We start from the raw sequence: 18232 nt of genomic DNA, 5'->3' as shown, positions 1-18232 counted from the left end.
CTAGATAATATAGCCGAATAATATAGCTGACTAAAGGGGAATGGGAGGGAAACTAGAAACACCTACTTCAACCTATCCTCCGATGAGAGTTGAGTTGTAGCTCCTAGTCCTGGCTCCTGCCTTGTGTCGGGAACACCCCCACACACACACGTCGTCGTGTCCTCCAGGAACTTCAACCAATGTCCCACCGTTTAGCGCGTCGTCTCCGTGCCTTCTTCCCTGCAGGTCCGTGCTCCTCCTCGACTTCTTGTAGGGTTGGAGTCGGTCTCCTGGCCGTCGACTTCTCCCAGCTGCGGCTGCCGCCTACGTCTCGGCTGCAGTCGTCCGGATTCCCAACTAGTCCTCTTCTTCCTCTGCTACCCAGTGGCTCTGGTCAGCCACTACGCCGTCACGAATGGGTGAACTGCCTCAGACGTCGCCTACGTCACTGCACAGTCTTCACTTCTCCTTGCACAGTACCTGTCCTGGAGCACTTGTTGCTCAATAACCGTCGATTCCCTCTCTGATTCAACACATGAACTAGGGAAGACCTCACAGAGTACTGGCAGACTTCAGGTGACGCGTAAATCCACGGGAGCGGGAAACAACTGTCAAACTGACAGGACCAATCGTCGCACGTCCAACCTCCTTGACGTGTAGTGTCTGACTGATGGCGCCAACGCGGCGCGCTGCCCGGACCCCCTTCCTTCGTGACGTCACTTTTGCCACGGGAGGTTTTCATTGGCTCCCTGTGCCACATTGCTGTCGGTGACCAATCCGGTGTCACTGACGTCACACAGTTTTGGCGGGGAAACAGGAAGGCCAGCGCCATCTTGGCTTCCTAAAGGGCCTAAACCACTGGCCAAAATATTATTGTTTCACAAATTTCTCGGCTCTCCGAGATCACTCCACTCTCCCACATATATCAAATTGATGCCTGCGACGTAGAGAACGCTTGGGTAAAGTGGACATGACTCTTACTGCAGGCGTGGGAGAAATATAAGGGGGGGGAACACCGTCACAATATAGACATATTGAGGTCATCAATATGTCTATATCTAGCCAGGAGGTATGATTGGAGACTGGTCCGTTGGAACGTTGCTCTTTGGAACCACGCAAGGTAACCTGAAGCTTTTTAACACATTAGTTTCAGTTCTAGCTCAAAAAGTTTTTTCCCGCAATGGTACCAAATAATATTTTGCAAATAAGACATCGAAGAGAAAATCCTTAATACACAATATACATGCTAATTCATTAGACAACCAGAGCTCCAGAAAGGTGCCTTTTTTCATATGTGAAGTGAATGTTCCGTATGGAGAATAAAAGTATTAACATGCACATGAATTTAACATTAAATATGAATATTAAGAGATATTTAGGATCACCGTTAAACATTATTTTTAAAATGAATGTAGGTCGTAAAACAGTTTGTGAGCATTTAGAGCATACAGTTTTCAAAGGAACGAATAAGTAAAGTTAAAATTGTGAATAAATATGTTAAAAATTTGTTTAATTCATTAATGAAGAATAACTTTTCTAACAGAACAATCTTCAGCAGAAAGATTTATGGACATATCTGTGTGCGTCAGTGTTCGAGGTGTCAGCAATCAGCCAGGACGGTAACGTGACGCTGACGCAGCTCTACCACATTGTCAGCGAGGCTCAGCGGGTAGGTCACTCTCACATTACTGATGTTGCTGGATGTCACACTCACATTATTGTTGACGTGTGTATGTCACTCTCACATTATTGTTGATGCTGGTATGTCACTCTCACATTACTGATGTTGCTGGATGTCACTCTCACATTATTGTTGATGTTGGCATGTTGCTCTCACATGACTGTTGATACTATTATGTCACTCTTACATTACTGCTGAATCTGATATTTCACTCACATTACTGTTGATGCTAGTATGTCACTCTCACATTACTGTTGATGCTAGTATGTCACTCTCACATTACTGTTGATGCTAGTATGTCACTCTCACATTATTGTTGGTGCTGGTATGTCACCCTCACATTGCTGTTGACGTGGGTAGATTAGTCTCACATTACTACTGTGGCGGGAAGATGAATTTCACCTCAATACTGAGGCATGATAATTGATCTTACCTCAGTATTGAGGGAGGTTGGTCAATCTCACCTAACATCAGTCACATTAATTTTAACAGGTGCGGCAGGTGTCGTGGTGCGTGACGCTGGTGGTTGTGAGCGACAACCTCGGTTTCCTCTCTGCTTTCGTTAAGTTGTCCCTCAGTGACCGGTTGGTGGTTCCTTCAACAAAGCTCCTCGTTGTCACTGAAGTTTCCATAGTAAATGATCCAGACTTTAGCAAAATGTACTCCAGGACGAACTCTATGGTGCTCGCCAAAGAAGATTTACGGAAATTTAATCGGTATGTAGTTCTATTATGCTCATATGGAATGGGAATTTAAAAGATGGCATTAGAAGGATTCAGCAGTTAAACATTAAATAATATTTACCTATGCTCGATAAAGTAATTAACTAACATATTTTTGTTTTGTTTTTTCTCAATGAAGGTGTGGTGTGTACACACAGCTGCCCTATAGCCCCCAGGGATCAAAGGCTCTGAAGCTGGCCTCCTGGACGCCTCACGAAGGACTTGTTTTAACCTCTCACATCCCGCTCTTTCCTGACAAGTTTTCCAAGTGAGTATACAGAAGTGTTGCATGAAAATATCTGGAGATGGAGCAATTTAAAATTTTTGCAACATATAAACATGGCCAGGCCTGGAATGTACATTCATTGTTGTAACACAGCAATAGCAATTCAATAACAGAAGAACTATCATCTTCCCGGAATCCTCACGTAAGAAACACATATATAATGAATTTGTCATGGCACAAACCTGCTTAGCTTTGACTGCTTAACAAAGATGACTAATTATTCTGTTAATTTCATCAGAAAATTTAATACCAATACTCGATTGATATATAAATATTATTTTTTATAAATAATTAACAAAAATTATAAGAAACTTTTCCCTGAAATAATAAGCTAATCAAGTTAAGATGGTCATAATCACCTGCACCAAATTAGGGTTGCCCGCAACTTAAACACTAACCTAGTATGAGATCTCTAGCTCAAGGTAAGATATCAGAGGTTAGGATATGTTATTATTGGTTAGGATGGATTAAATTAAATGTAGATGAGTAAAATTTTGCTGGAATCAATTTGGATAGGGTAAATTTAACTTCGATTGCCCGCAGTTAACAAGATTTATTTAAATCTAGCTTACGTTTGTGTAAATTCGGGTAAATTTCCATATATTTAACTAAATTAAGCTTATTTTTTGATAAATAATGATCGAATGGAATAAATTAGGTTTATTCCAGAATGATCCAATGATATGATTTTCAATACAATGAATATCATTGATTTGAATTGGACACCTTAGAATTGGATTGTTCATCATAATTCAGGATACGTTATTATGGATTTGTTAAAACCATTTTAGAAGAGCGATCAAACTTTTTTAAATTAAGTGAAAATTAGCTTAGAATGGGATAAATTTGTGCAGGATAAGCTAAAATTAAATATGGTTAGCTTTTGTTAGGGGGTAAATTTGGATAGGATGAGTTATATTTAGATTGATTTAGTTGAATATAGGTTCTGTTAGGATACATTTTGGTTGAATATATATTCAATTTGTTTAAATTTAGTTGAAATTTGCTTCTTTATTAGATAGATAGTCTGTGGAAGATAGTCTGTGGAACGCGAAAGTGTTATCACTTTCGCGTTCCACAGACTGACTATCTTGTCACTCATTCTTCTACTGAATAGGTTCCAACGACGCAGTACCTAGTCACTCATTAAAATATTTGTTAAAAATTTAAATTTTATCAGATCAATCTGGTAGTGGTTTTAAAATAAGCGCCTTTAGATTGCACACAATTTGATACCAAAATCAAAGATATAACATGAAACTTGATGTCCGAACACTTGAAAGATTATAAATAGGCTTTTGGTCAGAATATTAAAATATTTGTTAAAATTCTATTTATTGTCTTATTATCTTGGGAATAGTTTTAAAATGCGCGCCTTTTTATTGCAAACAATTTGATACCAAAATGAAAGATGTATTGAATTGAATTTGGAAAAATTTGGATGCGTTAAGTTAAATTTAACATGATTACGTTAATTGTACGTTCTCTCAAAACAAATTGGGATAAATTTTGTAAGATATATTAAATTTGCATAGATTTAGTTATATTTAGAAGGGGTAAGTTAAATTTACCTAGATTTAGTTAAATTTAGGTTACTAGTATAAATTTGAGGGAAATATATAGTAAATTTTCTGAAATTTAGTTTGATATAGATTTTGTTAGGTAAAATTCTGATAAATTTTAATGGGCTAAATTAAATATAGAACTTTTTAGGTAAATTTAGGGTATGTCAGGCTAAATTGGGTTAAATTTGGGAAATAAATATTGAAAGTGGTGACATGATAGGATATTGGGAGCCGGTCGGCCGAGCGGACAGCACACTGTACTTGTGATCCTGTGGTTCCGGGTTCGATCCCGGGCGCCGGTGAGATACAATGGGCCATTGTTTCAATTATACAATGAGTTTCTTTCGCCCTATGCCCGTGTTACCTAGCAGTAAAATAGGTACCTCGGTGTTAGTCAGCTGTCACGGGCTGCTTCCTGGGGGTGGAGGCTGTTACCTATCGTACGTTACGGCTCGTGATCCTAGAGCAGCCAAACTTTAATAAGTCTAGGGATACGACACAACTGCTGTTCTCAATAGCGAATCACCAGTATAACCCCTTAATGGGTAATGAGCATAAAATAGAATCTTCATAGGACTGAAGAATAAAGATACTAAGTATATATATATAATTTATATTAAATAAATCTCAAAGGCAAACAGATGATTATATGGTCACAATATATCACATTAAAAAAAAAATCACTGTAACTTCCAGACATTAAATCAATACTAAGAATAATTATATGGCTAGAATAAAAGAATGACTTAACTCCAACAAGTGTTATCTCCCCGGTTTCTGCTCAGCTACTGAACTCTCGCTCTGTCGCCACCCACATTCTCACCTCCCGTCTGCCTCATCCCAGGATGAGGGATGGAAACTAAGGACTTTTTAATATTATAAACTAATTGAACAACCACTTGTTCTCAAAACACATAAGACTGCAAGTTACATATAATAGTTGCTTACAAAATATATAAGTATAATGACACCTGTTTAATTACAGTATATGAAACAATTTCTAACTAAAATAAAGTGACATCTGGAACTCTCAAACTGAACAGGTCCAGCTTTCCCGTATCAATCAAGTAATAGACGTGTGCAGAGACAACCGCTCTCCTGTCCACTGACGCTGCCAAACCACACGACAATTTACCCAAAACACAATGTGTGTACATATACATGCAATGATAAAATAAAATAATATTTATTTTAAATTTATATACGTATTCTGCTAGGAGTACGTAACACTTCCACCTCCAAGAAAAAAAAATGCAATAGATTGAAGATCAATGGCATTTTTTCAAAGTAAAATGTATGACACTTGAGATTTATGGTATTAATTACACCAAACATGTATAAGTAATAAGAACACATTTCTGGACAAATATGAAAACACTCCAAATATAGTTTTACAGGAAACTCAGAAATTTCAGTCTTATGACTATGTTCTACATATGTGTCACTGGAGTATGCAAATTTATCTCTCCAAGGTACTATCTCATTTATTTCACTTTGTTTTAGATCATATTTCACACTCCTATCTACAACAGTATCATTAGTAGCATGAATAGAATTGTCAATATAGGTAGCTGCTTTCACACAGTAATCATGGCAATTTTGCTTTTCATATGTTTCTACTATTTCTTCAAGATCAGTTTCATTTTTCCATGTGATTCCTTTTCCACATGGTGAATTTTCCCAAGACAGCCTCGATTTTCCATTACTCCCTTTTTCTGGAGCTGAACTGCTTAATTGAAGCAGGCTGTATGTTGAGTTGAGTTGGGACTTCTCCTGGGTATGCTCTGACACAGACATCTGCTCATCACTCTTGATCCTCTGTGGAACACATACTCTCGCCCAATGGATACTAAAATTAGAGAAAGTAGCATTAAACCTCACAATTATGCATAAGATTTTCCCATTCATAGAACCTTCTGAAACACAAGACACCGACTTAGCAAACCTTTGACCTTCCAACCAAGAAATACAACCCAAGATAAGTGCAAAGACTACCTGATCGAACTGACTCAGATGATCCATAAGGAACACAGAAATCAATTGCCTCATAACTCTGTCATAACGATCAGTGAAAGAAAACAGGCATATGCCTAGGCACCATATCTCAATCATAACTCTCAAGACAAGTTCACACCCTCTGATGGTGAACTTGAACACAACACACACTTTCATCAACCGTCTAGTCTTCCAAGAGACTAAATAAAACATGCCGAAAACTTTACAACCTTCACCATCACTTCCCAAGTGATTTACGTCTGATGACAACCAATCAACCAAGAGGTTTAAGGGTCTTAACATCTTGAAGATGAACAGCAGATTACCTGGAACACGCCCTAGGACAATCTGAAACCCTTCACAATGATTAACTCTAGGTAGGATAACCTTATCCCCCAACTTGAATTGCACACCTGGAGCCTCAAACATCTGCTCCCCAGTATGATTTAATCTTTCACCCACAATATGATTCTGAAAATCAACACCACACTTGAGTGGAACATACACTTTTATCACTCGTGCATCAAAATTAACTGGATCTGAATATAGAGACACTGCTCTAGCATAACTCACCACTTCCTCAGAACTGGATGCACAACCTACTTGAGTAAACTCTCTCTGCTCAACCACAAGGCTTGACAAAGATGTCCCACAGTCCATTACTTCACAAGAAAATGGCTCCTGCAGAATAAAAGTAGATTTCAACATCCTACACACACTCTGACTCAATGTACACAATGAGAAATACTTCCTCCACATAGAATAAGAATCACAACTCCTCAACTTAGATCCAAATGCTACTTTACCACTCTTAATGATTTTACCAAAATTTCCTCCCATGACTTCTGGAGCTGCTTGGAGTACTGTCTGCTCACAATCAATAATATCACTACCAAGCTGGGTCACATCCTCACAGACAACTGAAGAGGGAGGCTCAATGGGTCTCCATCTACTCAACAGAAGCTGATCCTCTGGCTGCTTTCCCACACTCTCCAAAACTGGATCTACAATACAGACTGTCTCCTTGCTTCTCTCTGAAATCTTAGGGTCAGTTCTACTCAAAGCACATAAATGAAGGGAATCTGAAACGAGCGGGCAAGTAACAGGTAGTTTGACCTCCTCCCCTATTATATCACCTTGACTAGGGTGAGGCGGGGCCTCTACAACGGACTTACTCTCGACAACTGATTCTAAACTTGGAGTGAGCGGGAATACTTCTGCCAACCCGACATCTTGGCCTAAACCATTCACTTGGCTGGAATACAGAGTCGTGGCTTTTAAGTTTCTCTCAACTCCTGGCACAACGTTCGTAGTGAGCGGGCAAGACAATGGTACATGGACATCCTTTCCCAATTTATTGGAATAAAGCAGAGTCATAGTATCAGGCTTACTCTCAACAACTGAATCGGCCACACAGGAATCTGGAACAACCACATCCCACTTCTCCACTGAAGGGGTATTGGTTACTGGAACAAATGCTTGAGTAACAACATCAGAACTGACAACTGGATTTATATTAGTACTGACATCAGCACAGGTAGAATGGACAAAACCATCTTCTACAACAGGTTCATTCATAGAACTAACTTCAGCACAGGCAGAATAAACATGGTCTGCAACTGGCTGTTTACACAAACGGGGATCATTCTCACCCACAACATGATTTATGGCCACATCATTACCCAATATAACATCCACACCTGGGATGGGCAACTGTGTACTAACACCCACAGTGCATAAACGTGGTGTAATGGTGGATCTGAAATTAATGTCTATTAGAGGTACAGTTTTACATCCTGCAACACTCTGAAGAACAACAAACTTTCCTGTCTCTCTCTTTTCAACATCAGAAAGAATACTGGATGAAATTATGGTTTGGGAAGCACCTGTATCACGAAGAATAACCACTGGCTTCCACTTCCCATTAATACACAAAACTTCACCTGAAGACATATATGGTGAATACTGTTTCGCCCAATTGGGGTTTACAGTTACATGTTTATTAGTAAGTTTATTTTGCACACCTCTGCAATAAATGAGACCAGTTGGTCGTAACTCAGGGTGCAATATAAAACATGAATGAATTCCATGGCCTTTTCTCTTACAATGGGAACAGGACCTTACAGTGGACACACTGGTAGAACCAACTGTAGGTTTAGAATTAGCATTACTAGGCTTAGATGATCCTGGCAATGGAGTAACAGGGTTAGGTTTTGTAAGAGAAGAGCTCATGGGAGTAACTGGAGTACCAGGAGGAGACTTATACTGATAAGGAGTACGATGAGCATTAAAATTTACTCTACGACTAGACTTAGGTGAAGTGGCCGTAAACGGGGCCTTAGTCAGCAACTCATGCTCATCCGCGAGCTTTGACAGCTCATAAATGTCTGTTACATTCTTTTGTTCTGCCATAAAAGTAGACAACTGGTCTGGAAGACATGACAATACTTCTTCCATTATAAGAAGATTCTTTAGAGCATCAAAATCAGTGACTGCAAGTGACTTTAACCATCTGTTGCAAAATTTCGTCTTCTGACGAGTAAAATCTGCTATTGTCTGATCACTTGTCCTCCTTAGATTTCTGAACTTTTGCCTGTGTGCCTCTGGATTTAGTTGGTATGCATTGAGGATGCTTTTCTTTACAAAGTCATAATCAAAACTATGAGCGTCAGGGAGGGATGTGAAAACCTCCTGACTACGCCCCTTGAATTGAGACTGCATAATGGCTACCCACTGATCCCTTGGCCAGTTCATACTGATGGCAATTTTATTAAAATGTGCAAAGAAAACCTCAGGATCTTCCTCATTGAACTTGGGCAACTCTATATACTTATTCATCCTGATGGGATTATTATCACTATTTGTTGAAACATTACTAGTATTTCCATGCCCAGCTGCCATACGCTGTGATTCAAGCCTGAAGTTAGTGTTAGCCATTTGTTGTTGAATCTCTAATTGCCTAGTTTGTTCCTCGGCTTGTTGCTTCTTTGTGGCTTCAAGTTGCAACTCAATTAAACCTCTCTGGTTTTGTGCCGCAATTTCTAAACGCCTAGTCTCCAGCTCCCTTTGCTGAGCTTCAGCCTCTAATATTTGCTGTTGCTGTTGAGCTTCAATCTCTCTTTGACGAGCTTCAGCCTCTAATATTTGCTGTTGCTGTTGAGCTTCAATCTCTCTTTGACGAGCTTCAGCCTCTAATATTTTCTGTTCTTTTTGAGCTTCAAGCTCTAATTGGCGAGCTTCTAACTCAAGACGCTTTAACGTCATCTGATCACTCGACTCCTCTCTTAACTCCTCTAGAATTTCTTCACCTAAATCCCCATTCTCAACAAAATGCGTCACAATGACTTTCAATATTTGGGCTTTAACCATTCTATTGCTGGCGGTCAAATCCAAATGATTTGCCATTTGTATTAACTCAGTCTTTTTAAGGTTCTGAATCCCTTCAAAGTCTGGGTGAGCCACCAACGCTGCAACTTTCTCCTCCATCGTTACTAACACTTGGCACTCGATTCACCAAAATAATTAAAATAATGGCACTGCACTACACTTCACTGTAAAATTGTCACCACACTGAAAATTCGCTTGGCCTCACTGCACAAACAAAATATATAGGATGACTTACCTCAAAATCGTGAAACGTTGTTACTTGACACACAGGAAGGCTTGCTTGGCACATGGAATAGTTCTTAAGAAACACACAGAGACACTTGACACACTGGTACCTAGGAAGGCAAGGTTAGATTAGCATAGTTAAGTTAAGTGGGACAATATTTCCCGGCACAGGCCCCCATAACTCTTTGTTACCTATCGTACGTTACGGCTCGTGATCCTACAGCAGCCAAACTTTAATAAGTCTAGGGATACGACACAACTGCTGTTCTCAATAGCGAATCACCAGTATAACCCCTTAATGGGTAATGAGCATAAAATAGAATCTTCATAGGACTGAAGAATAAAGATACTAAGTATATATATATAATTTATATTAAATAAATCTCAAAGGCAAACAGATGATTATATGGTCACAATATATCACATTAAAAAAAAAATCACTGTAACTTCCAGACATTAAATCAATACTAAGAATAATTATATGGCTAGAATAAAAGAATGACTTAACTCCAACAAGTGTTATCTCCCCGGTTTCTGCTCAGCTACTGAACTCTCGCTCTGTCGCCACCCACATTCTCACCTCCCGTCTGCCTCATCCCAGGATGAGGGATGGAAACTAAGGACTTTTTAATATTATAAACTAATTGAACAACCACTTGTTCTCAAAACACATAAGACTGCAAGTTACATATAATAGTTGCTTACAAAATATATAAGTATAATGACACCTGTTTAATTACAGTATATGAAACAATTTCTAACTAAAATAAAGTGACATCTGGAACTCTCAAACTGAACAGGTCCAGCTTTCCCGTATCAATCAAGTAATAGACGTGTGCAGAGACAACCGCTCTCCTGTCCACTGACGCTGCCAAACCACACGACAATTTACCCAAAACACAATGTGTGTACATATACATGCAATGATAAAATAAAATAATATTTATTTTAAATTTATATACGTATTCTGCTAGGAGTACGTAACAGAGGCCTGGTCAAAGACCGGGCCGTTGGGACACTAAAGCCCCGAAATCATCTCAATATAACCTCAAGATGATTAGAGTGGATAAATTGGTGGCACAAAGGGAGTTGTTAATAAGAAGTTTAATATATTAAAACAAAAGATCAATGGATATAATTTTGGAGAGATTAAGAAATACTGTTGATTGTATACTGTTATTTGTGATTGTATTTATACATGTCATTTGACTGTACATTATAAGGGTTTTGTTTCTATAGATTGAACGATTAAGTAAACAGTGTACTAATATAACGAATGAGAATTACATGTCAATATAAATATTGGTGCAATTGCATGTTACTACTAATAGGTTTATAATATGTATATATATATATATATATATATATATATATATATATATATATATATATATATATATATATATATATATATATATATATATATATATATATATATATATGTCGTACCTAATAGCCAGAACGCACTTCTCAGCCTACTATTCAAGGCCCGATTTGCCTAATAAGCCAAGTTTTCATGAATTAATGTTTTTTCGTCTACCTAACCTACCTAACCTAACCTAACCTAGCTTTTTTTGGCTACCTAACCTAACCTTACCTATATATATAGGTTAGGTTAGGTTAGGTAGGGTTGGTTAGGTTCGGTCATATATCTACGTTAATTTTAACTCCAATAAAAAAAAATTGACCTCATACATAGTGAAAAGGGTAGCTTTATCATTTCATAAGAAAAAAATTATAGTAAATATATTAATTCAGGAAAACTTGGCTTATTAGGCAAATCGGGCCTTGAATAGTAGGCTGAGAAGTGAGTTCTGGCTACTAGGTACGACATATATATATATATATATATATATATATATATATATATATATATATATATATATATATATATATATATATATATATATATATATATATATAACCTAACCAACCCTACCTAACCTAACCTAACCTATCTTTATAGGCTAGGTTCGGTTAGGTAGCCGAAAAAGTTAGGTTAGGTTAGGTAGGTTAGGTAGTCGAAAAAACATTATTTCATGAAAACTTGGCTTATTAGGCAAATCGGGCCTTGCATAGTAGGCTGAGAAGTGCGTTCTGGCTACTAGGTACGACATATATATATATATATATATATATATATATATATATATATATATATATATATATATATATATATATATATATATATATATATATATATATATATATATATATATATATATATATATATATATGTCGTACCTAGCAGCCAGAACGCACTTCTCTGCCTACTATGCAAGGCCCGATTTGCCTAATAAGCCAAGTTTTCATGAATTAATTGTTTTTCGACTACCTAACCTACCTAACCTAACCTAACCTAACTTTTTCGGCTACCTAACCTAACCTAACCTATAAAGATAGGTTAGGTTAGGTTAGGTAAGGTTGGTTAGGTTCGGCCATATATCTATGTTAATTTTAATTCCAATAAAAAGAAATTGACCTCATATATAATGAAATGGGTAGCTTTATCATTTCATAAGAAAAAATTAGAGAAAATATATTAATTCAGGAAAACTTGGCATATTAGGCAAATCGGGCCTTGCATAGTATGCCGAGTACGATGTTCTGGCTACTAGGTACGACATATATATATATATATATATATGTCGAAAAAAGGTAGATATAAAGATACCACCTCTGGTGCAAATATGGGGGGTCCCATAGCCTCGGAGAAGAAAATAAGGAGTATTCAGATAAAACCTTGTGCAATCTCACTGAACACTTTAATATATGTATATGAGTTAGGATATTTTTCTCATTCCAAATGTGCAGACTGACGCATTAGCAAAAAATCTTTTCTAGCACTTATATAAGATAATTTAATTTTCTATTCCATTGCTATGAATTAAATAATTTTAACAATATAATAATTATAGAAACTCCAATATCTGGCTTACTCTTTGCTTTAGACGAGATGAAAATTTTATGATAACATTTTTCCACTGAAATATTGTTTTCATTCCCAGGCTCTTCTATAGACCGCAGCTGGTTTTTGTCACAGAATCTTTTCCTACCCACGAGGCTATGATGATCGACGATCCTTCTGCTTCAGGAGGAAGGAGACTCATATTTTATGGTCCCTTTGCAAACACATTTAATCTATTGGCGGAAAAAACAAATTTTTCGTAAGTTTTAATTATTTTAAAACTCGGTATAGCATGGATTGTCTCTCACGGCCTCGATAGTCTCTTACTCCAATTAATTGGAGAAGCTATAATATACAACACCTAAGACGAAGCCGCTCATGGAGTTCGTTTCATCGATCTTGCTTCCTGAGATATATAGCACTTCCTAATATACAAGCCACATGGTGTTTTGCATTTATCTGTGTGTCCTAGTCCTTATCCCTGGCGTTTGTCTGTTAGTGTTAGTGCCATCATGTCTCCGTTGGTGTTACTCCCTCTAATGTGTCCGTTGGTGTGGGTCCCTCAAATGTGTCCGTTGGTGTGGGTCCCTCTAATGTGTCCGTTGGTGTGGGTCCCTCTAATGTGTCCGTTGGTGTGGGTCCCTCTAATGTGTCCGTTGGTGTGGGTCCCTCTAATGTGTCCGTTGGTGTGGGTCCTTCCAATGTGTCCGTTGGTGTGGGTCCCTCTAATGTGTCCGTTGGTGTGGGTCCCTCTAATGTGTCCGTTGGTGTGGGTCCCTCTAATGTGTCCGTTGGTGTGGTTCCCTCTAATGTGTCCGTTGGTGTGGGTCCCTCTAATGTGTCCGTTGGTGTGGGTCCCTCTAATGTGTCCGTTGGTGTGGGTCCCTCTAATGTGTCCGTTGGTGTGGGTCCCTCTAATGTGTCCGTTGGTGTGGGTCCTTCCAATGTGTCCGTTGGTGTGGGTCCTTCTAATGTGTCCGTTGGTGTGGGTCCCTCTAATGTGTCCGTTGGTGTGGGTCCCTCTAATGTGTCCGTTGGTGTGGGTCCCTCTAATGTGTCCGTTGGTGTGGGTCCCTCTAATGTGTCCGTTGGTGTGGGTCCTTCTAATGTGTCCGTTGGTGTGGGTCCCTCTAATGTGTCCGTTGGTGTGGGTCCCTCTAATGTGTCCGTTGGTGTGGGTCCCTCTAATGTGTCCGTTGGTGTGGGTCCCTCTAATGTGTCCGTTGGTGTGGGTCCCTCTAATGTGTCCGTTGGTGTGGGTCCCTCTAATGTGTCCGTTGGTGTGGGTCCCTCTAATGTGTCCGTTGGTGTGGGTCCTTCCAATGTGTCCGTTGGTGTGGGTCCCTCTAATGTGTCCGTTGGTGTGGGTCCCTCTAATGTGTCCGTTGGTGTGGGTCCTTCCAATGTGTCCGTTGGTGTGGGTCCCTCTAATGTGTCCGTTGGTGTGGGTCCGTCCAATGTGTCCGTTAGTGTGGGTCCCTCTAATGTGTCCGTTGGTGTGGGTCCCTCTAATGTGTCCGTTGGTGTGGGTCCCTCTAATGTGTCCGTTGGTGTGGGTCCCTCTAATGTGTCCGTTGGTGTGGGTCCCTCTAATGTGTCCGTTGGTGTGGGTCCCTCTAATGTGTCCGTTGGTGTGGGTCCTTCCAATGTGTCCGTTGGTGTGGGTCCCTCTAATGTGTCCGTTGGTGTGGGTCCCTCTAATGTGTCCGTTGGTGTGGGTCCCTCTAATGTGTCCGTTGGTGTGGGTCCCTCTAATGTGTCCGTTGGTGTGGGTCCCTCTAATGTGTCCGTTGGTGTGGGTCCCTCTAATGTGTCCGTTGGTGTGGGTCCGTCCAATGTGTCCGTTAGTGTGGGTCCCTCTAATGTGTCCGTTGGTGTGGGTCCCTCTAATGTGTCCGTTGGTGTGGGTCCCTCTAATGTGTCCGTTGGTGTGGGTCCCTCTAATGTGTCCGTTGGTGTGGGTCCCTCTAATGTGTCCGTTGGTGTGGGTCCCTCTAATGTGTCCGTTGGTGTGGGTCCTTCCAATGTGTCCGTTGGTGTGGGTCCCTCTAATGTGTCCGTTGGTGTGGGTCCCTCTAATGTGTCCGTTGGTGTGGGTCCCTCTAATGTGTCCGTTGGTGTGGGTCCCTCTAATGTGTCCGTTGGTGTGGGTCCCTCTAATGTGTCCGTTGGTGTGGGTCCCTCTAATGTGTCCGTTGGTGTGGGTCCCTCTAATGTGTCCGTTGGTGTGGGTCCCTCTAATTTGTCCGTTGGTGTGGGTCCTTCCAATGTGTCCGTTGGTGTGGGTCCCTCTAATGTGTCCGTTGGTGTGGGTCCCTCTAATGTGTCCGTTGGTGTGGGTCCCTCTAATGTGTCCGTTGGTGTGGGTCCCTCTAATGTGTCCGTTGGTGTGGGTCCCTCTAATGTGTCCGTTGGTGTAGGTCCCTCTAATGTGTCCGTTGGTGTGGGTCCTTCCAATGTGTCCGTTGGTGTGGGTCCTTCCAATATGTCCGTTGGTGTGGGTCCTTCCAATGTGTCCGTTGGTGTGGGTCCTTCCAATATGTCCGTTGGTGTGGGTCCTTCCAATATGTCCGTTGGTGTGGGTCCTTCCAATGTGTCCGTTGGTGTGGGTCCTTCCAATGTGTCCGTTGGTGTGGGTCCTTCCAATATGTCCGTTGGTGTGGGTCCTTCCAATGTGTCCGTTGGTGTGGGTCCTTCCAATGTGTCCGTTGGTGTAGGTCCTCTCAATGTGTCCGTTGGTGTGTGTCCTTACAATGTGTCCGTTGGTGTTGGTCCTTCCAATATGTCCGTTGGTGTGGGTCCTTCCAATGTGTCCGTTGGTGTCGGTCCTCTCAATGTGTCCGTTGGTGTGGGTCCTTCCAATGTGTCCGTTGGCTTTAGTCCTTCCAATGCACACGTTGGTGTGGGTCTTTCCAATGTGTCCGTTGGTGTGGGTCCTTCCAATGTGTCCGTTGGTGTGGGTCCTTCCAATGTGTCCGTTGGTGTGGGTCCTTCCAATGTGTCCGTTGGTGTGGGTCCCTCTAATGTGTCCGTTGGTGTGGGTCCTTCCAATGTGTCCGTTGGTGTGGGTCCCTCTAATGTGTCCGTTGGTGTGGGTCCTTCCAATGTGTCCGTTGGTGTGGGTCCTTCCAATGTGTCCGTTGGCTTTAGTCCTTCCAATGCACACGTTGGTGTGGGTCTTTCCAATGTGTCCGTCGGTGTTGGTCCCTCCCATTTATCTGTTGGCATTTAGTCATCCCGTGTTCGTTGGTATTGGTGTTTCCTATTTGTCATTTGTCAAAGTCTCCTCAACGCCTAGTTAAACAATAGCGTAGGATATAATGACATGTACATGTAATAAACTTGCTATAATCACTATTCATCAAGAACATACAAAACTATAAATCAATACACAAACAACTTCTTAAGAATTTTGTACAAAGCTAATGTCACAGATCACTCAATTATCTCCTCATTCAAACACAAATATATGCAACGATCTCTGTGGATCAGCTGTTGATTAATCCTCCTTCTAATCGATTAGTCTTCTTAACTGTCTGTTTATCATCCAGTAAATCACTGTAGAACCACCCATCACATCGTACTTGCATGGATGTGAACTCCTTCATGATGAACCTGAAACTTCAAAGGTTGCCATAACAAAATAATCTACCCTCCATAAACTATAAGAAAGTTATCAAACAAAACTGAAACAATCCGTGCCACCCTGCTGGCTCTCACCACCTACTGCAAACCATACTTCCTCCTCTGTGGGAATTTACACTAAAAATCTCCTCCTACAGTTCACTCCCAATCAGTTAATCACTACCGCTGAGCGAACATCCCCAAACACCGATAGTATGTTTCACTCGGACCTCCGTCATGCTATTTCACCCTAATTCTCAAATATCACTTCATAATAAATCCCTCTCATGTTTGTCACTATGTCCAGCTGCCTCTCATGTTTGTCACTATGTCCAGCTGCCTCTCATGTTTGTCACTATGTCCAGCTGCCTCTCATGTTTGTCACTATATCCAGCTGCCTCTCATGTTTGTCACTATATCCAGCTGCCTCTCATGTTTGTCACTATGTCCAGCTGCCTCTCATGTTTGTCACTATATCCAGCTGCCTCTCATGTTTGTCACTATGTCCAGCTGCCTCTCATGTTTGTCACTATGTCCAGCTGCCTCTCATGTTTGTCACTATGTCCAGCTGCCTCTCATGTTTGTCACTTTGTCCAGCTCCCTCTCATGTTTGTCACTATGTCCAGCTGCCTCTCATGTTTGTCACTATGTCCAGCTGCCTCTCATGTTTGTCACTATATCCAGCTGCCTCTCATGTTTGTCACTATGTCCAGCTGCCTCTCATGTTTGTCACTATGTCCAGCTGCCTCTCATGTTTGTCACTATGTCCAGCTGCCTCTCATGTTTGTCACTTTGTCCAGCTCCCTCTCATGTTTGTCACTATGTCCAGCTGCCTCTCATGTTTGTCACTATGTCCAGCTGCCTCTCATGTTTGTCACTATATCCAGCTGCCTCTCATGTTTGTCACTTTGTCCCGCTCCCTCTCATGTTTGTCACTATGTCCAGCTGCCTCTCATGTTTGTCACTATGTCCAGCTGCCTCTCATGTTTGTCACTATGTCCAGCTGCCTCTCATGTTTGTCACTTTGTCCAGCTCCCTCTCATGTTTGTCACTATGTCCAGCTGCCTCTCATGTTTGTCACTATGTCCAGCTGCCTCTCATGTTTGTCACTATATCCAGCTGCCTCTCATGTTTGTCACTATGTCCAGCTGCCTCTCATGTTTGTCACTATGTCCAGCTGCCTCTCATGTTTGTCACTATGTCCAGCTGCCTCTCATGTTTGTCACTTTGTCCAGCTCCCTCTCATGTTTGTCACTATGTCCAGCTGCCTCTCATGTTTGTCACTATGTCCAGCTGCCTCTCATGTTTGTCACTATATCCAGCTGCCTCTCATGTTTGTCACTTTGTCCCGCTCCCTCTCATGTTTGTCACTATGTCCAGCTGCCTCTCATGTTTGTCACTATGTCCAGCTGCCTCTCATGTTTGTCACTATGTCCAGCTGCCTCTCATGTTTGTCACTTTGTCCAGCTGCCTCTCATGTTTGTCACTATGTCCAGCTGCCTCTCATGTTTGTCACTATGTCCAGCTGCCTCTCATGTTTGTCACTATGTCCAGCTGCCTCTCATGTTTGTCACATAGTCCCGCTCCCATCATATTTGCCACATAGTCCTGTGCCCTTTCATGGTTGACACTTTGACAAGATCACTGTAATGCTTGTCATTATGTCTTGCTCTATCACATGTTTGTCACTTTGTCCTAATCCCTCTAATACATGACACTTTTTCCCTGCTCTTTTTCATGCTTGTCACTATGTCCAGCTCCCCCATATGTATGTCACTTTGTCATGCTCCCTGCCATGTTTGTCCCTGTGTCTTGGTCCCTTAAAGGTTCATCATTATGTCTTGCTCTAATTCACTTTAG

The 18232-nt window shown here is 40.9% G+C and overlaps 1 protein-coding gene across 1 annotated transcript; it reads right to left on the bottom strand.

Annotated features, from left to right (window-relative positions):
- Window positions 1-13258: 13258 nt before the first annotated feature.
- Window positions 13259-15976, bottom strand: LOC138355661 (cell surface glycoprotein 1-like). Its single transcript, XM_069310983.1, has 2 exons — window positions 15501-15976; window positions 13259-15470 (listed from the first exon to the last, which is right to left on the bottom strand). The coding sequence occupies exons 1-2, from the start codon at window positions 15974-15976 to the stop codon at window positions 13259-13261; spliced, it is 2688 nt and encodes an 895-aa protein (XP_069167084.1).
- Between the last annotated feature and the right edge of the window lie 2256 nt (window positions 15977-18232).

Source organism: Procambarus clarkii, chromosome 68 (genome assembly GCF_040958095.1).
Source record: "Procambarus clarkii isolate CNS0578487 chromosome 68, FALCON_Pclarkii_2.0, whole genome shotgun sequence".
Classification (NCBI taxonomy): Eukaryota; Metazoa; Arthropoda; class Malacostraca; order Decapoda; family Cambaridae; genus Procambarus; species Procambarus clarkii.
The sequence above is the reverse complement of the archived record's forward strand: the minus strand, read 5'-3'. Positions and strand labels throughout refer to the sequence as shown.

Bases quoted from the DNA above. Each gene is read 5' to 3' on its own strand.
- LOC138355661 (XM_069310983.1), bottom strand. From the start codon at position 15,976: ATGCCAACAGATAAATGGGAGGGACCAACACCGACGGACACATTGGAA. The intron at 15,471-15,500 runs GTAAGGACACAC...GGACACATTGAG, and splicing joins CCAACACCAACGGACACATT to AGGACCTACACCAACGGACA.